Raw genomic sequence first — 24,350 nt, 5'->3', positions numbered from 1 at the left:
AATAAATCAGCCTTCTGAAACATGGGAGTCAAGACTCATCTCTTCCCTTGCCCTGGGTGCCAGGGGGGACACTGGGGGGTCCCTGACCCGAGTGCAGCCCCCTCCCCACATTTCCCCCGGCCCCACTCACTCGCAGAAGGTCCCTGACCCGAGTGCAGCCCCCTCCCCACATTTCCCCCAGCCCCACTCACTCGCACAAGGTCCCTGACCCATCACAGCCCCCTCCCCACATTTCCCCCGGCCCCACTCACTCGCAGAAGGTCCCTGACCCACCACAGCCCCCTCCCCACATTTCCCCCGGCCCCACTCACTCACAGAAGGTCCCTGACCCACCCCAGCCCCCTCCCCACATTTCCCCCAGCCCCACTCACTCGCAGAAGGTCCCTGACCCACCACAGCCCCCTCCCCACATTTCCCCCAGCCCCACTCACTCGCAGAAGGTCCCTGACCCACCACAGCCCCCTCCCCACATTTCCCCCGGCCCCATTCACTCGCAGAAGGTCCCTGACCCACCACAGCCCCCTCCCCACATTCCCCCAGCCCCACTCACTCGCAGAAGGTCCCTGACCCACCACAGCCCCCTCCCCACATTCCCCCAGCCCCACTCACTCGCAGAAGGTCAGGTCGCTGGGCTGGCCCCGCAGGGCCCCGCTCCTCCTGCGGGCCGGGCTCGGAGCCTCCCCGGGGGGACACCGTGGGGACACCGGGGGCAGCCCCCGCCGGTGCCTCGGGGCCGGGCGGCGCCGCCGCGGGCTCGGCTCCTCCTCCTCCTCTTCCCCGGGGCTCCCCCCGAGCCCCCGGCCCCGTTTCCGTTTCTTGCCTCGCCGGGGTGAGATGGGGTCCCGGTACTGCCCGGCCTGTGGGGGGGGGGGGAAATGGGGGTCACCTTCTGTCCCCTGTGCCCCATTTCACACTGCCTGAGGCTTGAGGTGACCCTCAGGGTCCTTCCCAGGGTCCCTCAGAGGCCATCGGGCTCTCCTGGAGGTCAGGACAGCAATGGGAGGGTCTCTCCTAGGGGTGGGGGTCTCTCAGACACCACCAGGGTCTCTCAGGCACCATCAGGGTCTCTCAGACACCACCAAGGTCGACCCTCCTGGGGACCAAATCCTCACCCCAGAGGGGTGGGGTCACCAGTGCTGCGATGGGGATCCCTCCTGCTGATATGGGGGTCTCTCCCAGAGATATGAGGGTCCCATTAGGGTCTTTTCTAGGAAAGGGAACCCCAACTCCCAGGGGCATGTGGGTGCCTCAGAGACCATTGGGGTCTCTCCCAAGAATGGGGCTCTCATGGGGATGGGGGTCCCATTCCCCTGGAGATGGGGGTCCCATGGGGGATCCCTCTTGGGAACCAGAGTTTCTCCCCTCACCAGAACCTCTCCTGGGGACAGGGTGCCCAGCACGGCCTGGGACCCCTCCTGCTGACATGGGGGTCTCTCCCAGAGATATGAGGGACCCCCAGAGGCATGGGGGACCCTCAGAGACCATCAGGGTCTCTCCCAAGAATGGAGGATGAGGCTCTCATGGGGGATCCCTCTTGGGAACCCAATTTTCTCCCCTCACCAGAACCTCTCCTGGGGACAGGGTGCCCAGCAGGGCCTGGGATCCCTCCCGGACCATCCCCGTGGGGTTTGAGGGCTGCCCCCCGACCTACCCTGGCCACGCAGACGGAGCAGAACCAGTCGCCCTCGGGCACCTCTGTCATGCGGGGCCGGTGGCAGTAGAGGTGGCAGCCGCGGTCGCAGCCGTCGCACAGCAGCAGGTGCTCGTCATCGTCCCCTCTCCGACAAACCAGGCAGGTCTGGGGGGACACAGGGGGCTCAGAGCTGCTTTGGACCCCCCCTTTGTCCCCTCCCAGGGCGGGGTCTCACCACTCTGTTGACGGATTTCTCCCAGGCGATGGATTTCTCCAGCTGGAGGAGGCACAGGGACACCTGGGCGGCGCTGCGGCAGCGCTCCAGCGTCTGCCGCCACGTCCGCACGCGCGGCGTGATCTCGTACGAGCTGCGGGGACAGCGGGGGCTCAGCCCAGCACGGGGGTCCTGCCCTGGGGCCCAGGCACCCGGCTGGGTCATGGGGAACCTCCCCAGAGCCCAAAAAGGATCCCACAAAGAGGAGTCTTGGTCGCTGCTCAGCCCCAAGCAGGACCACGATGAACCCCGTGAGAGCCCTGTCCCCAAGGGAGACCCCAGTCCCCAGGGGAGATCCCCATCCCTCTGAGAGAGCTCATCCCTCAGAGAGAGACCCCATCCCTAGGAAGAGATCCCTCTGAGAGACCCCATCCCTCTGAGAGACCCCATCCCTAAGAGGAGACCCCATCCCTCAGAGAGATCCCATCCCTCAGAGACCCCATCCCTCTGAGAGACCCCATCCCTAGGAGTAGACCCCATTCTTCAGAGACCCCATCCCTCAGAGAGATCCCATCTTTCAGAGATCCCATCTCTCAGAGAGATCCCATCCCTCAGAGAGACCCCATCCCTCAGAAAGACCCCCATCCTTCAGAGAGACCCCATCCCCAAGAAGGAATCCCATCTTTGGGAGACCCCCCACCCCCAGGACAAACCCCGCTGACCCCCACATTCCCAGGAGGGCAGGAATGACCCCTTCTCAAGAATTCCCAGGGAAATGACCCCTTCCCAGCAATTCCCAGGGAAACGACCCCTCCTCAGCAATTCCCAAGGAATGACCCTTTCTCAACAATTCCCATTGACCCTTTCTCAGCAATTTCCAGGGAATGATCCTTTCTCAACAATTCCCATAAAATGGCCCTTTCTCAGCAATTTCCAGGGAATGACCCTTTCTCAACAATTCCCATTGACCCTTTCTCAGCAATTTCCAGGGAATGATCCTTTCTCAACTATTCTCAAGGAATGACCCCTTCTCAGGACTTCCAGGGAATGACCCCTTCTCAGCAATTCCCAGGGAATGACCCCTTCTCAGGAATGACCCCTTCTCAGCAATTTTCAGGGAATGACCCTTTTGGGAATGACCCCTTCTCAGGACTTCCCAGGGAATGACCCATTTGGGAATGACCCCTTCTCAACAATTCCCATGGAATGACCCCTTCTCAGGAACTCCAGGGGGAATGACCCCTTCGGGAATGGCCCCTTCTCAGCAATTCCCACAAAACGACCCCTTCCCAGCAATTCCCAGGCAACGACCCTTTCCCAACCCCTCCCAGGGGCCCGCCTGGTGCGCTCACATCTCGGTGCTGCCCGAGCCCAGCTCCTCGGGGTTGCTCAGCACAGCTTTCTCCACCACCACCTCGTGCAGCGGCCACAGCGGCTCCTTGAGGTAGCGGCGCTCCAGGTTCTGCTCCAGCGCCGCCAGCCGCAGCACGGCCAGGTCCAGGGGGTTGGTGAGCTCCCGGCGCACGGGCAGCGCCTCCCGCCGGAGGCTGCTGCGCACCGTGATGTCCTCCAGGGGCTCCACTTTGTGCTCGCAGTACCTCAGGTCAGCCCTCGTCGAGTCCGGGCTCGGACACGTCCAGCCCTGTGGTGGAAAGAGGAGAGAGGTCAGTGGTGGTCGCTTGGTGGTGGTCAGCAAGAGTGGGAGCGGTTTGGGAGGGTGGGAGGGTTGGGATGGATGGATGGAGGTGAGAGATCTCTGAAGTGAGGTGGTGGAATTTGGGGTTTATTGCAAAGGAACAAGTGCAGGGAGCTGCTGGGAGCTGCCAGGCACAGCTGGAGCAGGCACAGGGAATGACCCCTGCTCAGCAATCATGAGTGTGAGCAGGTGTGCCCAAAAGAGAGGGGTAGAGAGGATGAGAGGATAAGAGAATAAGAGGGTAAGAGCATGAGGTTCCCGTTACAATACAATAAATCTTCTTCTGGTCGTGGAATTTGGGGTTCATTGCAAAGGGCCAAGTGCAGAGACCCTGCTGGGAGCTGCCAGGCACAGCTGGAGCAGGACTGAGAGAAGAGAGAGGTAGAGAGGATGAGAGAGAGGATGAGAGGATAAGAGAGAGAGAGTAAAAGAGAGGATAAGAGAGAGAGGTTCCCATTACAATAAAATAAATCTTTTTCTGGTTGTGGAATTTGGGGTTTATTGCAAAGGGCCCAGTGCAGGGACCCTGCTGGGAGCTGCCAGGCACAGCTGGAGCAGGCCCAGGGAATGACCCCTGCTCAGCAATCATGAGTGTGAGCAGGTGTGCAAGAGTGTGAGCAGGTGTGCCCAAAAGACAGGGGTAGAGAGGATGAGAGAGAGAGGATGAGAGGATAAGAGAATAAGAGGGTAAGAGCATGAGGTTCCCGTTACAATACAATAAATCTTCTTCTGGTCGTGCAATTTGGGGTTTATTGCAAAGGGCCAAGTGCAGGGACCCTGCTGGGAGCACAGGCACAGCTGGAGCAGGACTGAGAGGAGAGAGGGGTAAAGACAGAGAAGGCAAGAGCGTGGTAAAGAGATGAGAGAGTGAGGAAGAGTAAAGAGAGAGTAAAAGAGGACGAGGTTCCCGTTGCAACACAATAAATCTTCTTCTGTGCTGAATATTCTAATTCTCACTCACCAATCTAGTACAAGATACAAATCCTACAGCATTTGCACACAGCCTGTAAGAATCATTACATTACCACACTGGGTTACATCTTAAACCCTACAAACTCCTCTTTGGGCCCCCTCTGCCAAGCCAGCAGGGTCTGCTCTGCCCCTTGGAGCTCTCTGCAAGCAGAGGGTGTTGTTCCATCAAAAGGGGATCACCTTCAGCAGTCACACCATTGCTTTCCAGCTGTTCAGTGACTGAGGGATCTCAAAGCTTGCTTTCATTTCAATCTCTCTTATAGTTTCCATATTCTCAAAATCAATCATATTTATAAGGCTTTCCTGTTTCATCTCCCCCAACACTCCACCTGTCTGTCTGTGTCCATCTGTCCTGGCTCACCTAAACTTGCTTTCACTTCAATCTCGCTTATAATTTCCATATTCTCAAAATGTTTTGCCAGACAATCGTATTTATGAGGCTTTCCTGTTTCATCTCCTTCAACATCCTTACCTGTCTGTCTGTGTGTCTGTCCGTCCTGGCTCACCTAAACTTGCTTTCCCTTCAATCTCGCTTATAATTTCCATATTCTCACAATCTTTTCCCAATCATATTTATAAGGCTTTCCTGTTTCATCTCCCCCAACACTCCACCTGTCTGTGTGTCCATCTGTCCTGGCTCACCTAAACTTGCTTTCACTTCAATCTCGCTTATAATTTCCATAATCTCAAAAATCTTTTGCCAGACAATCCTATTTACGAGGCTTTCCTGTTTCACCTCTCCCAACAAGCCAGAGCTGGGCTGATCCTGGCTGGCACCCACCCGGATCTGCAGGTCGGCCATGAGGACGCGCTGCTCCAGCTCCTCCACCCACTGCAGCACGCCCAGGTCGGTCTCGTAGGCTCTGTCCAGCACTGACCACTGAGCCAGGGCCTCCCGAGACACCGCGGTGGCGGCCGGGTCCGGGCGAGGGTGGAAGATGGGGTCTGGGGAGGAGAGAATGGTGTCAGGGTCATGATGGGGTCTGGAGAGGAGAGAATGGGATTAGGGATGGGGGAAAGGCAGGAGAGCCACATCCTGGGACATGGATGGGGTCTGGAGAGAAGAAAATGGGATTAGGGATGGGGGAAAGGCAGGAGAGACACATCCCTGGACATGATGGGGTCTGGAGAGGAGAAAATGGGATTAGGGATGGGGGAAAGGCAGGAGAGCCACATCCTGGGACATGATGGGGTCTGGAGAGAAGAAAATGGGATTAGGGATGGGGGAAAGGCAGGAGAGCCCCATTCTGGGACATGATGGGGTCTGGAGAGGAGAAAATGGGTCAGGGAGGAAAACCAAAACCTGGGATATGATGGGGTCTGGAGAGGAGAAAAGGGGGGTCAGGAATGGGGGACAGGCAGCAGAGCCACATCCTGGGACATGATGGGGTCTGGAGAGGAGAAAATGGGGTCAGGGAGGAGAGACACATCCTGGGACATGATGGGGTCTGGAGAGGAGAAAAGGGAGTCAGGGAGGAGAGACACATCCTGGCAGACAATGGGGTCTGGAGAGGAGAAAATGGGGTCAAGGATGGGGGACAGGCAGCAGAGCCACATCCCAGAACACAAGGGGAAGATGGGGTCTGGAGAGGAGAAAATGGGGTCAGGGAGAGGGGAAAGGAAGCAGAACCCCATCCTAGGACAGAGGGGGAAAATGGAGTCTGGAGAGGAGAAAAGGGGGTCAAGGGAGCAGAGCCCCGTCCTGGGACACAGGGGGAAGATGGGGTCTGGAGAGGAGAAAAGGGGTCAAGGAGGAAAACCAAAAGCTGGGATATGATGGGGTCTGGAGAGGAGAAAAGGGGGGTCAGGGAGGAGAGAGACATCCTGGGACAAGGGAAAGATGGGGTCTGGAGAGGAGAAAAGGGGAGGTCACAGAGGGGGCACGGGGAGCAGTGCCCAGGGCTGGAGTGGAAGGTGAGGTCTGCAGGGATAAAGGGTGGGCTCAGGGAGCAATCCCCTGCCTTGGGGATTTGGGCAGAAAATGAAACCTGGGGGCTCACAGGGGGACAGGCAAGAGCCCCCCACCCAGCTGAGGGTCTGGGGGCAGGGGTGGGCTCTGGGCAGACTCACCAGTGGTGCTCCTGAGGCAAACCTCACGCAGGAACTCCTTGTGCTTGGTCAGGTGCTTGTGCAGGGCTTTCTCCCGGATGCCACGTGGGTGCAGCGCCCGTGCCACAGCCTCCAGCTCCTCGGGGTCCCTCAGCCACCACCAGCCACTCTGCATCTCTGCAAGGCCAATGCCACAGCTCAGCACCGTGCCAGGGGCGGCACCGGGCGGGTCCCGGGGGTCCCGGCTCTCACCGGTGGGCACCGGCTGCTCCGTCAGCTGCGTCAGGTATTTCTGCTCCATCTGCTTGAAGAATTTGGTGGGGGGTCTCCCTCGGCGTTTGGGCTGTCCTGGCACGTCCTGGAGCTTTTCCAGGCTGCCCTGGCTGCGGGGGCAGGCGCCGTGGGCCCTGGGGCCGGCGTGCACCGGCGTGGAAGCGAGCAGGGGAGCTGTGGGGTCGTCTGAGGGGAGGCCGTTCAACTGGAGGGAGAGAGGGAATGTCACAGAAAACAGACAGGAAATTATAAAATATTCTGCTTTGGAGGGAGACACACAAGGATTGTAACAGCTGGATCCTCAGCACCTGAATTCTGCACCCCCTCCCCAATCCTGCAGCCCCTTAATCCCAAAGCCCCCTAATCCTACAAACCCAAATTCTTCAGCCCCCCAACCCTGCAGCCCCTCAATCCCACAGCCCCCTAATCCTACAAACCCCAATTCTTCAGCCCCTCAATCCCACAGCCCCTTAATCCTACAAACCCCAATTCTTCAATCCCCCAACTCTGTAGCCCCTCAATCCCACAGCCTCCAGTCCTGCAGCCCCTCAATCCCAAAGCCCCCTAATCCTACAAGCCCCAATTTTTCAGCCCCCCAACCCTGCAGCCTCTCAATTCCACAGCCCCCTAATCCTACAAACCCCAATTTTTCAGCCCCTCAATCCCACAGCCTCCAGTCCTGCAGCCCCTCAATCCCACAGCCCCCTAATCCTACAAGCCCCAATTTTTCAGCCCCCCAACCCTGCAGCCTCTCAATTCCACAGCCCCCTAATCCTACAAACCCCAATTCTTCAATCCCCCAACCCTGCAGCCCCTCAATCCCACAGCCTCCAGTCCCGCAGCCCCCCAACCCCACAGCCCCCCCAAACCCTGCAGGCCCCCACCCCTGGAGCTGTTTCCCTTCTCCCCAGCCCATCAAGGCCAGCAGGACTGAGCCCCCTGTGCCACCAGGTCACACAGGGGGTCCCACCCCACACCTCACACCCACCCAGGGAGAATCCCCCTGCCCATCCAACCCCTCAGGTCGGGGTGCAGGTGCTGGGGGCAGCCCCCCCACCCCTGTACCTGCCGTGCTGAGCCCTTGGGGGGCTCCCCCCTGCTCTGGCTGCGGGGGGCTGCGGGGGCTCGTGGCGAGGGCTCGGCCGAGGAGGTAGCGAGGGGGGCTCGGTCGTCACAAGGCGTGCGGGGCAGCAGGTTAAACCAGGGCCCTCTCTTTGCCACAACCTCCGGGGCTCTCTCCTCTTCCTCCTCCTCCTCTTCCTCCTCCATGGGGTCCGAGGGGGCCTCGGGGAGCCCCGTGTCCCCTTTGCCAGGGCTGCTGGCCGGGGTGAGAACCGAGTCCTTGAGCAGGGACGACTGGGTCTGGCTCAGCCAGGACAGGAATGCCGACTGGCTGAGGTCGTGCTGGCTCTGCCCCAGGGGCTCTGGCTCCTCCAGGACGCCGTTGATGGGCATGGGGCAGGGCTGGCAGTGCTGGGCCAGCTCCTCTTTGCTTTTCCGGGGCCTCCCACGGGCACGGGAGGCTGGGGTCGGGCAGCTCGTCCGGCTGGCGACGGGCACGGCGGCCGGTTCCTCCTTCACCGGCGACACCAGCGGCGACATCTTCTCCTCAGGAGGCTCCTGAGCCACCGCCTCAGCTGCTGTGACAGCAGGAGGACCAGCAGGTGAGGTGTGGGTTCCTCTCCCAGCTTTTACATTTGTTTTTCATCCCCTCCAAAAAAGCTCCTTCCCCACTCACCCTCGGCGCCCTCCACGAAGATTCCGCCCAGGTGGGGCAGGACCCAGTAGCGCCTCCGGAAGCGGTCCTGGCCCAGGGAGGCTGCACGCAGGGTCTGGGAGGAATGGAGCAGCTTCTTGCGGAAGAACATCTGCCTCTGAGGAGAGTAGGGGGCGGTGAGGGGGCTGCAGCCCCCCAGCAGGGCTGAGCTCCAGCCCTCCAGCACCAGCTCACCTTGGCCAGCTTCTCGATCTGCCGCTCCAGCTCCGGCACGCTGGATGCAGACGTGTCCATCTGGGGAAAGTGTCTCAGTTACCCCGGCTCCTTCCCCAGGTGTGCCAACCACCTCTCCTTTCCCCTTCCCTTGCCCCTGCTGAGTGCTGCCTGCCAATCTTGGCATTCCAGAAGGCCTCAGAGTGATTGGCAAAGTTCAAAAGACGCCTCTCAGCCCTGGGGGATTGAGACTGAGCCCTGAGACCTCCTCTCCTGTACCTGGTTGGTGGCTTCCTACCCCTTCCCTGCCCCTCTCCCCAGGGTTAAAAGGAGCAGCAACCACGGGCTCAGGGAGTTCTGTTGGAGCTGGTGCTGGATCCAGAGGCCAGAATAAAGCTCTGGATCCAAACCCTCCAGCAGAACCGACTCCTTTCCTTCACCATCACCTTAAAGCTTCTCCACCAGAGGTAAACCTGAGCTCCTGCAAGCCTGGACTTGTCCCAAGCACCCAGCTGCAAAATCCAGCCAGCCAAAGGTGTCTCTGAGGTGAAACCACCACAGCTCCCGCCCTTGGTCAAGCAGCAAGGGCTGGGCAAGCCCAGGCACGTCCCATTTGGCAATATTGGTATTTAATTTCAATATATTGGCACCCAACGTGAGGCAGCTCCATCCTGGGGCTGGATCAATCAGTGAAGAGACCCCTGAGGTGGGACCCTCACTTTTGCTGCAATATCCAGCCAGCCAAAGGTGTCTCTGAGGTGAAACCACCACAGCTGCTGCCTCTGGTCAAGCAGCAAGGGCTGGACAAACCCAGGCATGTCCCATTTGGCTCTATTGGGATTTAACTCCAATATATTGGCACCCAACGTGAGGCAGCTCCATCCTGGGGATGGATCAGTCAGGGAAGAGACCCTTAAGGTGGCACCCTCACTTCTGCCTCCCACAACAGAGCCTGGAGCACCCCACCTCCTCCTCCCTGCGGGATCTCCTCCCCCGGGTCTCCTCCTCCTCCTCCATCTCCAGCCCCATGTCCTCGGTCAGGCGGGAGCTGCGCCGGCGCCGCCCGTCCTCCAGCCCCGTGATCTCCGACTCAGGACGGCCTGTCTTCTTGGCCAGGGCGACCTTCAGCCTGTCAGGACACAGGTGGAGGTGTTGGCTACCTGTCCCCCCCCTGATTTTTTAAGATTTTCTAAGCCTTCTGATGTTTATGTTCTTGTAGCAAACTTTGTCACGCAGAAAAGTATAAAATATTCTGCTCTGGAGGGGACCCACAAAGATTATCATACCTGGTTCTCAGCCCCCTAATCCTACAAACCCCAATTTTTCAGCCCCTCAACCCTGCAGCCCCTCAATCCCACAGCCCCCTAATCCTACAAACCCAATTCTTCAGCCCCCCAACCCTGCAGCCCTCAATCCCACAGCCCCCTAATCCTACAAACCCCAATTCTTCAGGCCCTGAACCCTGCAGCCCCTCAATCCCACAGCCCCCTAATCCTACAAACCCCAATTCTTCAGCCCCTCAACCCTGCAGCCCCTCAATCCCACAGCCCCCTAATCCTACAAACCCCAATTCTTCAGCCCCTCAACCCTGCAGCCCCTCACAATCCCACAGCCCCCTAATCCTACAAACCCCAATTCTTCAGGCCCTCAACCCTGCAGCCCCTCAATCCCACAGCCGGATTCTCACACGCTTTCTGTAAATAACTCATTGTTTTGCATTCTTTCATGGAAGAGGAGAAATTTGATGGACTGTTGGTTTGTCCAGTGTCACAGGAGAGGTGGCACTTTCACCCTCCAATCCACTGTCACTTTTGGAAAACTATAAATGTTGGAGTCAGAAAATAAACTTCCCTTTTTCCTCACCCTGAGAGCAGCGGTGCGTGCGCTCGTGTGGCTTTGTGTCCTAGTGACATCCCCCTGCCCACCCTGAGGCACCTCATCACTCAGAGGGGGTGATGCTGAGGCTGAAAGCAAAGCCCCCTCCCCACCCACCTGCGCAGCCGCCCCTCAATGATCCACTTGTTCTTCCTGTAGTTGGCCATGCTCTCCAAGGTCTTGTCGATCTCACTGCACAACAAGAGACGGGGATGGCTCCAGCGAGCAGGATCCACTCCAGCCCCCCAAACCAGAGGCATCTCCCTGCCCTCCCAACCAGCCCCACCTGATGATGAGGGCGCTGCTGTTGAGCTCGTTGATGAGGAAGACCAGGATGGAGGCTTTGAGCTCGGGGGGCAGCGCCTGGAAGGGTTTGGTGCGCAGGCCCTCGCACAGATCCGCGCCCGCCCCGTGCGCCGTCAGGAAGCAGCGCAGCACCTCCGACACCGTGTCCCTGTTCAGGCTGATCTCCGACACTTTCTCCCCCAGGATCTTCAGGGACTGCCCAGAGCAAAGGGAGAGGTTTGGGGAGTCTCCTCCTTGCCCCCACGGGGGTTTGTCAGGAGGGGGTTACTGCCCACAGGTGCTCCTGGCACAGGGATGGATGGGGAGGGGGACACCCCAAAAAATGCTTGGGGGTGAGGAGGGGGATGGCCACAGGTAAGGAAAGGGAAAGCCCTTTTCTTACTCAGGACAAAGAATACTAAATTTTAATCCCGAATTTAGGATTCTTTGTCCTGAGTTTTGCAGGCACTGACAGCCCCAGCCAGGGGAAGGCGGTGAAAAAGGGAGAAAGAGAGAAAAAAAGGAAAGGGGAGGGAAGGAAAGTGAAAGTGAAAGCAGAGATAAAAATAAAAAGTGGTGGGAAGAAAAGGGAAGGAAAAGAAAGGACAAAGGGGTGAAAGGAAAGGGAAAATGGGGGGAAGAAGAGAAGGGGAAAAGAAAGGTGAAGGTGGGAAAAGGATTGAAAAAAGAAAAGGGAGGGAAAGGAAAAGGGGGGAAAGAAAAGGAAAGTGGGAGGGAGGAAGAGGAGGGAAGAAGATAGGTGGGAAAAATGGAAAGGGGAAAAAGAAAGCAAAAAGAAGAGGGAGAAAGGAAAGGGGAAGGGAAAAAATAAGGGAAGGGGGAAAAGGGGTAAAAGGGAAAGGAAGGACTTGTCTGACTTTGGTGGGTCTCACCTAATACCTGGCGGGGAAGGGGGTCTCACATAACAGGGGGGTCTCCCCTAACAGGGGGGTCTCACCTCGCAGGGCAGGGGGTCTCACATAACAAGGGGGTCTCACCTGGCAGGGAAGGGGGTCTCACCTGGCAGGGAAGGGGGTCTCACCTAACAGGGGGGTCTCACCTGGCAGGGAAGGGGGTTTCACCTGGCAGGAAGGGGGTCTCACCTGGCAGGGAAGGGAGTCTCACCTAACAGGGGGGTCTCACCTGGCAGGGCAGGGGGTCTCACATAACAGGGGGGTTTCACCTGGCAGGGAAGGGGGTCTCACCTGGCAGGGCAGGGGGTCTCACCTATCAAGGGGGTCTCACCAGGCAGGGCAGGGGGTCTCCCCTAACAGGGGGGTCTCACCTGGCAGGGCAGGGGGTCTCTCACATAACAGAGGGGTCTCACCTGGCAGGGCAGGGGGTCTCCCCTAACCAAGGGGGTCTCACCTGGCAGGGCAGGGGGTCTCACCTGGCAGTAGGGCGGCAGCCCCGGGTCACAGAGCGCCGCCTGCAGCAGCCTCACCAGCAGGTCCTGCAGCTGCCCCGCGCCGGGGGCCGCCCCCAGCAGCCCCTCCTGCAGCGCTCCCAGCGTGGGCACGTCCCGTGCTGGCTCCAGCCCCAGCACCTTCCCATAGCTCTGCAGGAACTCCACCACCGTCAGGCAGTCGGAGAAGGCACGGCTGGGCAGGACCAGCCCCGGGATGCGGGAGAAGGCTGGAAGGGGCTGTGGATCAGGGAGAAGAAAGGGAGGGGGGGTCAGAACCAGCCGGTGGCTCCCTGGGGTGACATTTCTGAGCCCCCCAGCACAGCCCACCTGGTGGTCCCCCAGGCACATGTCCTCGGTGGGTTTCTTCATCTCCTCCAGGATGAGCTGCTGCCGCCGCCGCTCCTCCAGGCGCCGCTGGGCCAGCAGCCCCTTGTCTGCCTTCCGAGCTCCCTTGGCCTTCTTCTCCTTGGGCCTGGCCTTGTCCTTGCCCTTCTCTGGCTTCCCCTTCTTCTCCTTGACCTGAGTCAGAGCCCGGATGTGTGTGGGGGAAAAAAAAAAAAAGGTAAGGGGGAAAATCTATTTTTTCATTTTTCATCTCCTCCCTTTGCCCACAGACTCACCTTGGATTTCTTCTTGGCCTCCTTGGTCCTGGGAGCTTTGGCCTCCTGCTTCTGCTTGTTCTTGGCCTGAAGGGAGGACAAGAAGAAATCCAGGGATTTCTCAGGGACCCCCTGCACCAGGGAAACCCCCCCCAATCCCCATACCCGCACCTTCCGCCTCATTTTCTTCTTGATCTTGCTCATTTTCAGCTTGTCCTCCTCGCTGAGCACCTCTGGAAAGGGGGCACAAAGCGGACACGAACCATGATCCCACCAGGCTGCGTGTGAGGAGCTCCCCACAGGGGATGGCAAGGGGGGGTTACCTTGTGCTTCCAGCCTCTTCAGCAGCCGCGCGTCCGTCTTGCTGAGCAAATCCACCATCCTGACCTTGGGCGGGCGGCCCCTGCCCCGTTTGGTGGCCGGGGGCTCCTTGGCTTTCACCTTCTCGGCGTTGCGGGGCCGGCCGCGCTTGCCCGTGATGGCCTGGATGCGCCCGGGGATCTCCTCGGGGCTCAGCTTCACCCACTGCACGCCCTGTGGGGCGCAAACCGGGGTCACCCGTGGGCACAGCGAGGAGCTGGGGGGCACATGGGGGGCTGAGCAGCCCCCAGACCCACCTCTGGCGTGTCTCTCTCCTCGTAGAAGTCTCCCACGGGCATGCGGGGGCTGAAGCTGAAGTGCTCGCGCCGCACGTCCTGCACCATGTTCCTGCTCAGGTACTGGGGACAGGGAGGAGGAGGAGGAAGGTTGTGAGGAAGCTCAGTCTTCCAGGTTCACCACAGCCTCCATCAGCTGCAATCCCGGGTTTTTGGCGGGGGTTGTAGCAGGTCAGAACCGCCTCCCTCCCCATAACTTCCCCCAAAATGTCCCAAATATTCAAAATACCTCAAATACCCCAAAAGTCCCAAAACAGCCCAAATACCCCAAATATTCTAAATGTCCCAAATACCTCAATGACCCCAAATGTCCCAAATATCCCAAATACCCCAAAATATTCCAAATACCTCACATATTCCCAAATGTCCCCAAATATTCTCAATTTCTCAAATACCCCAAATGCCCCAAAATATCCTAAATACCCCAAATATCCCAAATACCCCAAATATTCTAAATATCCCAAATATCCCAAAATATCCTAAATATTCTAAATATCCCAAATACCCCAAAATATCCTAAATACCCCAAATACCCCAAATATTTTAAATTTCCCAAATCCCCCAAAAGTCCCAAAATATCCCAATCCCTAAACGTCCCAAATGCCCCAAAACATTCCAAATACCCAAAATACCCCAAATATTCTCAAATATTTGGTGTCCCCAGGGGTGGTACCTTGATGACCTCCGGGAATTGCTTCATCCTCTTCCCGCAGGGGCCGTAGTACCAGGTCTCACCCTGCCAGCGATGGTTCCCCTTCTTGATCCGGACCTCCCGCCTCCACCTGGGCACGGCAGCGTCAGCCCGGGGGCCGTGGGGCAGCATGAGGAGGGGACGGGACGAGGGGACAGCACCAGGGACAGGATGGGGAGGGGACAGCGTCGGGGACAGAGCGGTGGGAGGAGTTGGGGATGGGGACAGGATGGGAAAGGGATGGGAGAGAGGGGGAGGATGGGAAAGGGGTGGGGACAGGAGCAGGATGGGGACACGATGGGGACAGGACGGGGATAGTTTCAGGAGCAGGATGGTGGGAATGGGACGGTAGTTTTAGGGGCAGGATGGGGACACAACAGGGATAATTTCAGGAGCAGGATGGTGGGAATGGGACGGTAGTTTTGGTAGTTTTTGAGGCAGGATGGGGAGGGGACGGTGGGAGGGGACACCAGAGCTGTGGGGCAGAACGGCTGGAGGGGGACAGGAACAGGACAGGGGAATGGGAAAAGGGTCGGGGGCAGCACGGCCGGAGGGGGACGGGAACAGGACAGAGGGAATGGGAAAAGGGTCGGGGGCAGCACGGGCGGAGGGGGACGGGAACAGGACAGAGGGAATGGGAAAAGGGTCGGGGGCAGGACAGATGGAGGGGGACGGGAACAGGACAGAGGGAATGGGAAGAGGGTCGGGGCCATCCCACATACCCGTGCTGCAGCGGGAAGCGCACCTCCTCCTGCGTGGCGATGCGCCGCCGAGGGACATCACCTGCGGGGAGGGGACAGAGGGGACGATGGGCTGGCGGGCGGGGGGCACCGGGGGGGTCAGCCCAGGCTGGGGGGCGGCCACACCTGCCCCCGAGGCACTCAGCAGGGCCGGCTCCTCGCTCTCTCCCTCTCCCGGCGCGGCCGAAGTCTCCGGGCAGCTGTCGGCAGCCTCCTCCTCCTCCTCCTCTTCTTCTTCCTCCTCCTCCTCCTCCTCCTCTTCAGCAGACGGGGCCGGAGAGTCCGGCTCCAGCGGAGGGTCGAGCTCCAGGGACCCCGAGTCCCGCAGCCCCGCGTGGTCGCCGCTCTTCAGCTCGCCGTTGTCGCCTGAGGAGCCAAGGTCAGGAACGTCACCGGACACGTCACCGGGGCCGCGCGTCCCCTCCCTCCCTGCGCTGCCCGGGGGCCTCGCCGGTGCCACGGAGACCCTCACGGCGCATCCCTCGTGGGGAATGAGGCCGGTGGGGTGACCCCCGTGGGGCTCACGGTGCATCCCTGGTGGGGGAATGAGGCCGGTGGGGTGACCCCCGTGGGGCTCACGGCGCATCCCTGGTGGGGGAACGAGACCCCCGTCCCCTCCCGGTGTGGGGGGCGGCACGTACCGGGCAGGGCGGGCGGCGAGCCGGGGGCATCGAGCAGCGGGGCGGGCTCGGGGCTGGCGGGCAGCAGGCTGAAGGGGCCGGCGTGGAGCGGGGGGCTGGCGGCCAGGTCGGGGGGCTCCTCCAAGGAGGACTTGTCGCTCACCAGCTGCGAGTCGTCCATCGCGTACAAGTCGCCGGTGCCGGGGTCTGGGGAGGGGGGCGAGCACCAGGGTTGGGGGCGCACGGAGCAACATCTCCGCTCAAGGGGGAAATAGGGTGCGTGTGGAGGGGATGAAAAGGCTCCGGCAGCAGAGGGGTTAAAAGGGGTTTGGGTACCCCCGTCTTCTCCTCCCCCCCGCCCCCCCCCCAGCTCCGCCTCCTCCTCCTCCTCCTCTGGGAAGCGGAGGAGCCCAAAATGGCCGTGGCGATGCTCAGCAGCGCGGAAGTTCAGGCGCTGAGTAACCGCCTCGTCACGGAGCTGGGAAGGACGGGAAGGAAGGCAGGGAAGGAAAAGCCGGCAGCGAGCCGGGGACGCGGGCCCGCCCCTGCCTCGGGAGAGCGCCACGGCCACCGCCGCATCCCCACGGCCACCACGGCATCCCCACGGGCACCATGGCATCCCCACGGCCACTGCAGCATCCCCACGGCCACCACGGCATCCCCACGGCCAGTGCAGCATCCCCACGGCCACCACGGCATCCCCACGGTCACCAACCCATCCCCACGGCACCATGGCATCCCCATGGCCACCATGGCATCCCCACGGCCACCAACCCATCCCCACGGCCACCGACCCATCCCCACGGCCACCGACCCATCCCCACGGCACCATGGCATCCCCACGGCCACCACGGCATCCCCACGGCCACTGCAGCATCCCCATGGCCAGCACGGCATCCCCACGGCCAGCACGGCATCCCCACGGCCACCAGCCCATCCCCACGGCCACCAGCCCATCCCCACGGCCACCACCCCATCCCCACGGCCACCACCCCATCCCCACGGCCATCACAGCATCCCCACAGCCACCAGCCCATTCCCACGGCCACTACTGCATCCCCACGGCCACTGCCGCATCCCCACGGCCAGCACGACATCCCCACGGCCACCACGGCATCCCCACAGCCACCAACCCATCCCCACGGCCACCGACCCATCCCCACGGCCACCGCCGCATCCCCACAGCCACCATGGCATCCCCACGGCCACCACGGCATCCCCACGGCCACCAGCCCATCCCCACGGCCACCGCCGCATCCCCACGGCCACCGCCGCATCCCCACGGCCACCGACCTATCCCCACGGCCACCGACCTATCCCCACAGCCACCGACCTATCCCCACAGCCATCACAGCATCCCCATGGCCACCGACCCATCCCCACGGCCACCACGGCATCCCCACGGCCACCGACCCATCCCCACAGCCACCGACCCATCCCCACAGCCACCGCAGCATCCCCACGGCCACCATGGCATCCCCACGGCCACCGCGGCATCCCCACGGCCACCAGCCCATCCCCACGGCCACTGCAGCATCCCCACGGCCACCATGGCATCCCCACGGCCACCGCGGCATCCCCACGGCCACCAGCCCATCCCCACGGCCACTGCAGCATCCCCATGGCCACCAGCCCATCCCCACGGCCACCGCCGCATCCCCACGGTCACTGCCGCATCCCCATGGCCACGACGGCATCCCCACGGCCACCGACCCATCCCCACGGTCACTGCCGCATCCCCATGGCCACCACGGCATCCCCATGGCCAGTGCAGCATCCCCACGGCCACCAGCCCATCCCCACGGCCACTGCAGCATCCCCACGGCCACCACGGCATCCCCACACGGGGATGGAGAGGAGCTGGCTCTGCTTCCCGCACAGGGAATGGTTGTGCCCCCCTCGGCATCCCCCCTACCTCTGGCCAGGGACTCGAAGGGCTCCAGGGGGTCCTCGCTGAGGATGTGGGTGTCCTGCAGCCGTGGGGTGATCGGTGATGCCTCCCCCAGGCACCTGCGGGCCCCCTCCGGCCCCAGTGACCCCGTGCCAGTGGCTGTGGCCCCATTGTAGCTGCAGATCTTCAGGTCTGAAGGGAGCAATCGACCAAAAACAGACCCTGAGATGCGATGGGCACAGAGCTGGGGGGATGCCCACTGCTGGTCCCCGTGCTGGGACACCCAGCCCTCCATGGCATGGGGTGGTGACACCCAGCCTGGTTTTATGAGATCCTAACGCCTACGCCAAGCTGTGAGCGGCCCAACCCCATCCAGGACACTGGGCAGGGGAGCCAGAGCAGCTGGGATTCCCCAAGGAACAATGCCCAACTCCACCAGGATCCATCACCCACCTGCCAGGGCCCCAGCGCCGCATCCCAGAGCTCTGCCAGCCCTCAGGGCTCCTACCTGGCTGTGCCTCCTCCAGCTCCTGGCTGCCCACCAGCCCACCCCCGTTCTCCGTGATGGTGCTGCTGGTGGTGTTGGTGGTGGTGCTGGGCATCTCTTTGGCTGCACCCTCGGCGTCTCCCTGGCTGGGCTCTGGCTCGTTTGGAGCCAGCGGGAAGGGCTGCGTGTCCGAGCTCAGCACGGCTGAGGACTGACCCGTGGCGTAGAATCCCTCGGGCCCGTTCTGCATCAACTCAAAGCTCTGCTCGTGGAAGGAGTCGTAGAGCTCCTGCGAGTCGAAGCTCAGCCCCATGGGCCCCGCGGTGCCGTTGCCCCACAGCTCCTGCCCGGTTGCCCGCAGGTTGGTGCCGTGCCCCGGCGAGGCCGGCCGGGACCCCCCGGCCACGCCGTTGAGGGGGAATTGTCCGAGGTTGGGAGGGCCTCCCCCGTCCTTGAGGCCGCCACCACCGGCGGGTGTGTAGGGTGAGTAGTCCCACAGGCAGTCGTAGGTGCGGAGGGGTTGGGCCCCGGCGGGAGCAGAGCCGGGTGAGAAGGTCCCTGAAGTACCGGGGTGGGATACAGTAGAGAAGCCATTGACATTCATGCCCCCGTTCAGACCTGAGGGAGGGAGCAGAGGGAGGTCAGCACCTCTCCAGTGGGGTTGAGGATGGATCAATGGCCAGGCAAGGGCAGCACTGCTGGTGTGTCCCCCCTCCCCATGGCTGGAGAGGAGCAGGGAGGGAGGGAAGGGGGGGAGCTGCACGATCCCCGTTTGCCAAACCGGCTGTACCAGCACCGAGCCGAGCACTGTGGGGTCTCTCCAGTGGGGTTGAGGATGGATCAATGGCCAGGCAGGGCAGCTGCCAAAGCCCTGCTCGTATGTCCCCCCCTCCCCATGGCTGGAGAGGAGCAGGGAGGGAAGGGGGGGGAGCTGCACGGTCCCCAGATCCCCGTTTGCCAAACCAAGCGCCGCAGGACGCCGGGGATTAGCCGAGCTTGGCAGGGCTGTGCCGGATCAGCTGAGCGGCCAAATCCACGCACGGCCCCGGGGCTGGCACGGCCGCTTTTCTAGGCCAAGGTGGCGGCAGGGAGGCACAGACCCCGGCCCTGGCCCCCCGTGCTGGAGCTGCTGCTGGCCATGGCTCCTCCATCCCTGTCCCTGCAGTTCCACCATCCCTGAGTCCCCTCTGGCCCCACGGCCACCCCATCCCCCTGTCCCTGCAGCCATCCCATCCCTGCAGCCCTCCCATCCCTTGTGGCCCCACGGCCACCCCATCCCTGTGTCCCCTTCATCCCTCTGTCCTTGCAGCCCCTGTATCCCTGTGTCCCCTCCAGCCCTCTGTCCCATCCCTGAGTCCCCTCTGGCCTCACGGCCACCCCATCCCTCTGTCCCTGCAGCCCTCCTATCCCTCTGTCCCCTCCATCCCTCTGTCCCTACAGCTCCTCGATCCCTTTGGCCCCACAGCCACCCCATCCCTGCAGCCCTCCCATCCCTGTGTCCACTCTGTCCCTGCAGCCCTCCCATCCCTGTGTCCACTCTGTCCCTGCAGCCCTCCCATCCCTGTGTCCCCTCGGTCCCTGCAGCCCTCCCATCCCTCTGTGCCCTCCATCCCTCAATCCCTGTGTCCCCTCTGGCCCCACAGCCCTTCCATCCCTGCAGCCCCTCTATCCCTGTGTCCCTTCTGGCCATCCCATCCCTGTGTCCCCTCCATCCCCGTGTCCCCTCTGCCCCCGCAGCCACCCCTGTCCCCGTGGGGTCACTCACTTTTCCCTTGCTGGGGGAAGCTGAGCGGGGAGCTGTGGGCGAAGGGGGAGTCCCCTGAGGCAGGCGTGGGTTTCGGTCCTGAGGCAGCGGGTGCAGAGGAAAGGCCAGTGAAGTTCAAATGGTTGTTTGTTTCCATTTCTGCAAACAAGGGGGACAAGATGGGGTCAGTCACTGGTGTGGACTGGGGTGGCCACTGTGGCGACCCACCCACCACTGACCCTCTCCCTGTGGTCCCCAGCCTGGGGAGGGTGAGCAGTGACACTGAAGCCCCCCCAGGGCTGAGATGCCACCTGGCCCAGGCCCAGGCACCCCAGCTGGAGGAGCTGGCACCTGCTCGAGCACAGCCTGTCACCCCAGGGACAGCCATCACCAAGGTGTCACCTCCGTGTGCCACCATCCCGTGGCTGCTCCTGGGCTCCCAGCCAAGGACCACAGAGACCCCCCCAAAGCAGCTCTGTGACCCCAACAGGAGCCAGCACAGCCAATGCTCCAGGCACAGCAATGACCCTGAGGTGACAAAGTGTCCCTGCTGTGCCCCCCAAGGTGGAGGGGACCCCACACCCCATTCTCCAGGCACAGCTCCAGGGTTTGAGGCTGGGCTTTGTTGGGAGCTGAAACCCCAGTGCTGGCTCGGGCAGGAGCCTGGTGAATTCATCCCCCAGGAACCCCAAATGTTCCCTCAAACCCGAGGCCTGTGGCCCAGGAAGGATCCTGGTGACCTTCATCCCCCAGGAACCCCAAACCCTCCCTCAAACCCGAGGCCAGAAGGAGGGATCCTGGTGAATTCATCCCCCAGGAACCCCAAACACTCCCTCAAACCTGAGGCCTGTGGCCCAGGTGGGATCCTGGTGAATCCATCCCCCAGGAACCCCAAATGCTCCCTCAAACCCAAGGCCTGTGGCCCAGGAAGGATCCTGGTGACCTTCATCCCCCAGGAACCTCAAACTCGAGGCCAGAAGGAGGGATCCTGGTGAATTCATCCCCCAGGAACCTCAAACCCTCCCTCAAACCTGAGGCCTGGGGCCCAGGAAGGATCCTGGTGACTTTAATCCCCCAGGAACCCCAAACGCTCCCTCAAACCCGAGGCCTGTGGCCCAGGTGGGATCCTGGTGAATTCATCCCCAGGACCCCCAAACCTGAGGCCACAAGGAGGGATCCTGGTGGGTCCATCCCCCAGGACCCCCAATGCTCCCTCAAACCCGAGGCCTGTGGCCCAGGAGGGATCCTGGTGAATCCATCCCCCAGGAACCCCAAATGTTCCCTCAAACCCAAGGCCTGTGGCCCAGGAAGGATCCTGGTGACCTTCATCCCCCAGGAACCCCAAACCCTCCCTCAAACCCAAGGCCTGTGGCCCAGGAGGGATCCTGGTGACCTTCATCCCCCAGGAACCTCAAACACTCCCTCAAACCCACAAGGAGGGATTCCAGTGGCTCCGCCTCGGGGTGGGACACGAGGGAACTGAGGGCGCCGATGCCCTGCAGGCCCAGCAGATGAGGAGGGAGCCCCCAGTGCTGGTGGGGACCCACAGGGACACCCTAGGGAGCTGCCACCACCGGCTGTGCCACTCTTGCCACCGGCCAAGGCGGCGCCGACCTCTCCGGAAGGGCCAAGGCCGCCGCGCTCGGCACTTCAGCAGCGATGGTGGCAGAGCCCGTGTCGAAACCCGGATTTCATCACACCCTCAGCTGGTGCCCTGGCAGGGGCCGCAGGGGCCACCAAAGCCTGGCCAGGGCCACCGGGTGATTCATCCACCGGAGGAACCCGTATGGGCGGTGACGCAGCCGCCGCCGCCGCCGCCACACAACTCCCGGCCGAACCGGGATGGACCCGGGGCCGCCTCCCCTGAGGCCTGAATCGGCCTCTGGCCTGAGCCAGCTGGAAGCCCCGGGCGTGGGGACACTGTGGGGACACCGGGGCTGGATAAGGAAAAGCCTTTCCGGTCCCACCCCGTGTGTGATGTGCCGGCCAGGAAGGCGCTGCCGGCTCTGGAGGTCAGAGCAGGCCGAGGGTTGTGCCAGAGCCACCGAGGGTTGTGCCAGGGCCACCGAGAGATGTGCCAGGGCCACCGGGGCAGGTGGAGGCTGCAGGTGGCACACGGAGGTGGACTGGGATGGTTTGGGAACGTGGGGAAAGGGCTGAGGGAAAATGAAAGCAAAGTGGGAATGTCAGCCTTGCTCCAGGGTGGCAGGCCTGGCAGAGGGCAGAGCCGGCCTTGGCACTGCTGGGAGCCCAGCCAGCGCCAGGACACCACCATCCATGGCCATCCACGGCCATCCATGGCCATCCACAGCCACCCAAGGCCACCTGTCACCTCCCACCCTCACCGGGGCTCCCGTGGCCCCGCTCCCCCCGCCCTGAGTAGGGAGCTGAAACTGGGCCACGGCGAGAAACCGGAGCCGGGCACGGTGAGGAGGGCGAGGGGCAGGAGAGCCTCGGATGGCGGCACCGAGGGGAGCGATGGTGGGTGACAAGGTGGCACCGAGCTGACCCCGCCACACCGGGCACGGCCGACGTGGCAGCGCCGCCCGCCCGGTGTCAAACCCGGTGGCAGCGGCACCACCGGGCCCTGGGATCCCCGCGGGGACACCGGGGCTGTCCCCGGGAGCTGAGCTGGGGAGGGGGGGGGACAGAGCTCCAGGCTGGGGGGGATCTGTCGGCGCCGTGGAGCCGGTGCCGTTCCCCGGTGCCTCCCCGGTTGTGCGGCCCCGGTGGTGGCACCGGGAGGCCCCGGGAGCGTGACGCGACCTGATTAAAAAGGACGTTTCAAAAACAACGAGACGCAACAACCGGCTGCCATTTCCCGGCCACTTCCTGCGGGCACGGACACACCGGGGGGACACGGGACCGGTCCCCCCGCGGTCCCGCAGAGCGGCGGGGACCCCCCGGTCCCTGCGGCAAGGACACCCCCAGACCCCTCGCCGGGTCTCCGGGGATGCGGGGCTCGGTGTCCGCTGCAGGAGGGTCCCAGTCCCGGTGGGGCGGGGGGGACACGACCGGGCGGTACCTGAGGGGAGGGGGCTCCCCCCGAGCTCCGGGACGGGGCTGCGGGGGAACCGCACCGGGTACCGGGAACGGGGCTGGGGCTCCCCGCGGGTCTGGGCCCTTGGCCGCTGCACAGGGAGGGGAGCAGGGGAGTCACTGGGAACCGGTAACGGAGGAGAAGGAGGGGGGGTCACGCCACGGAACCGGGATGCGCAGGGGGAAGCGGGGGGAGAGCACGGCGTCTCACCGAGGTCAGGAAAGGGGAGCGGGGTGCCGCCGCCGCCGCCGGGCCCAAACCGCCTCAACCGACCCTCCCACCCCCTCGCTGCCTTCACCCGGGGCCGTTAACGGCCCGTTACCACCCGGGCCCCCCCTTCTCCTCCGCCGCGACCCCGCACCTGGCAGGCGGCGGCGCGGGCCCGGCTCAGGCGGCGCGGGGCGGGGAGCGGCTCGGCATGGCGCGGCCCCTCCGCCGCACCGGGCCGGGCCCCTCCGCTCCGATCCGGTACCGGGAGCCGGGCCGCGGAGAGCCGAACCCGCGGCCGCGGCAGGAAGCGCCTCGCGCCGCCGGGCGGTCCCGGGACCGCCCCCGTCCCGTCCCGTCCTCCTCCTCCTCCCCCCCCACCCCCCCCCCCTTTCCCCGTCCCCTCCGCCTCCCCCCCCCGCACGTCACGGCGGCCGCAGTGGCGTCACCGGGAGCGGCGCCGCCGTGGCGTCACCGGGGGCGGGCGCGCGCCCACGTGGGAGGGGGATCCCCGCCCCCGGCGGGGTCAGGGCGGGGGGAATCCCCACGCGGGGACGCCCCCCCACCCCCCTACCCTGGCTCCGGGACCCCCGGCTCCCCCCGGGGCTCCCCCACCCCGTACCGGCACCTCCCGGGAACGTCCCCCCCGTTCCCCCCCCCGCGTTCTCCCGTTCGTTCCCCCCCTCGCTCCCCGCAGCCCCAGCGCGACCCCCGGGAACGGCGGAGCACCGGGGACCGGGACCTCGCAGGGCACCGGTGCTGCCCGGCTCGGCCGCGGGGACACCGGCCCCCCCCAGCTCCCCCCGGCCCCCGGGATCCCCGGTGACGTCACGCGGCACCGGCCGGGCCGCGCTGCGCAGGGCCCGGGGGCGACACCGGCTCCGGGGGCGGCGGGAGGAGAACGGGGTCCCGGTGCGGGGGGGGCTGTCCCGGTACGGCCGCAGTGGAAGGCGGAGGGGGGGGGGGGTGTCCCTTCCCGGTGCGGGGCAGCGGAGCCCGGTGCGGGGGTTCCCCGCCTGGACGAGGCTCCCGGGGGGTTGGGGAGGTCCCGGTACAGAACCGGGGGTCCCGGTGCAGCTGGGCCGGTCTCAGGGGGTCCCGGTACAGATGCGGGGGTCCCTCTACAGCCATCCCAGCCCCGTAGGGGGTCCCGGTAGGTGCCGGTATCCCCGTTCGCGGGTCCCGTCCTGCGCGTTGCGTACCTGGGGGGGCGGCGGGGGCGGCCCGCAGCAGCCCCGGTGCCCGCCCGGCCCGGTGCGCTGCGGTGCCGGTGCCGGTGGCGGAGCCGGGCGGGGCGCAGGTGCTCCCGGCCCCGCGTGATGTCAGCGACCGCCGCCGCC

General features: G+C 63.3%; 2 protein-coding genes and 1 long non-coding RNA gene across 8 annotated transcripts; 1 reads left to right on the top strand and 2 right to left on the bottom strand.

Annotated features, from left to right (window-relative positions):
- Nucleotides 1-605: 605 nt before the first annotated feature.
- Nucleotides 606-24,350, bottom strand: BAZ2A (bromodomain adjacent to zinc finger domain 2A). 6 transcript variants are annotated; one of them, XM_071455930.1, is made up of 27 exons: nt 24,213-24,350; nt 19,785-19,922; nt 18,041-18,637; nt 17,557-17,724; nt 15,663-15,848; nt 15,148-15,387; nt 15,004-15,064; nt 14,264-14,372; nt 13,552-13,653; nt 13,258-13,468; nt 13,106-13,167; nt 12,956-13,021; nt 12,663-12,854; nt 12,318-12,572; nt 10,929-11,143; nt 10,760-10,834; nt 9,734-9,896; nt 8,789-8,848; nt 8,576-8,711; nt 7,903-8,477; nt 6,817-7,042; nt 6,586-6,741; nt 5,297-5,460; nt 3,200-3,489; nt 1,869-2,001; nt 1,652-1,798; nt 606-857 (listed from the first exon to the last, which is right to left on the bottom strand). In XM_071455930.1, exons 2-27 carry the CDS (start codon nt 19,918-19,920, stop codon nt 606-608), a joined length of 4,977 nt encoding a protein of 1,658 aa, XP_071312031.1. In that variant the 5' UTR covers nt 19,921-19,922; nt 24,213-24,350. The 6 variants fall into 6 exon arrangements, with proteins under 6 accessions (XP_071312031.1, XP_071312028.1, XP_071312030.1 ...); XM_071455927.1 differs by having other exon boundaries at nt 12,956-13,167; XM_071455929.1 differs by having other exon boundaries at nt 7,903-8,474; nt 12,956-13,167.
- On the bottom strand, nt 3,613-3,964 carry LOC139604706 (uncharacterized). The gene is made up of 2 exons (XR_011684070.1): nt 3,874-3,964; nt 3,613-3,657 (listed from the first exon to the last, which is right to left on the bottom strand). It is a non-coding gene; the product is annotated as an uncharacterized lncRNA (long non-coding RNA).
- On the top strand, nt 22,061-23,836 carry LOC139604733 (proline-rich protein HaeIII subfamily 1-like). Its single transcript, XM_071455952.1, has 2 exons — nt 22,061-22,244; nt 22,983-23,836. The coding sequence occupies exons 1-2, from the start codon at nt 22,061-22,063 to the stop codon at nt 23,834-23,836; spliced, it is 1,038 nt and encodes a 345-aa protein (XP_071312053.1).

Source organism: Agelaius tricolor, unplaced genomic scaffold (genome assembly GCF_023055355.1).
Source record: "Agelaius tricolor isolate 1412-34295 unplaced genomic scaffold, bAgeTri1.0.p SCAF_55, whole genome shotgun sequence".
Lineage (NCBI taxonomy): Eukaryota > Metazoa > Chordata > Aves > Passeriformes > Icteridae > Agelaius > Agelaius tricolor.
This window is presented reverse-complemented; position numbering and strand designations above follow the sequence as displayed.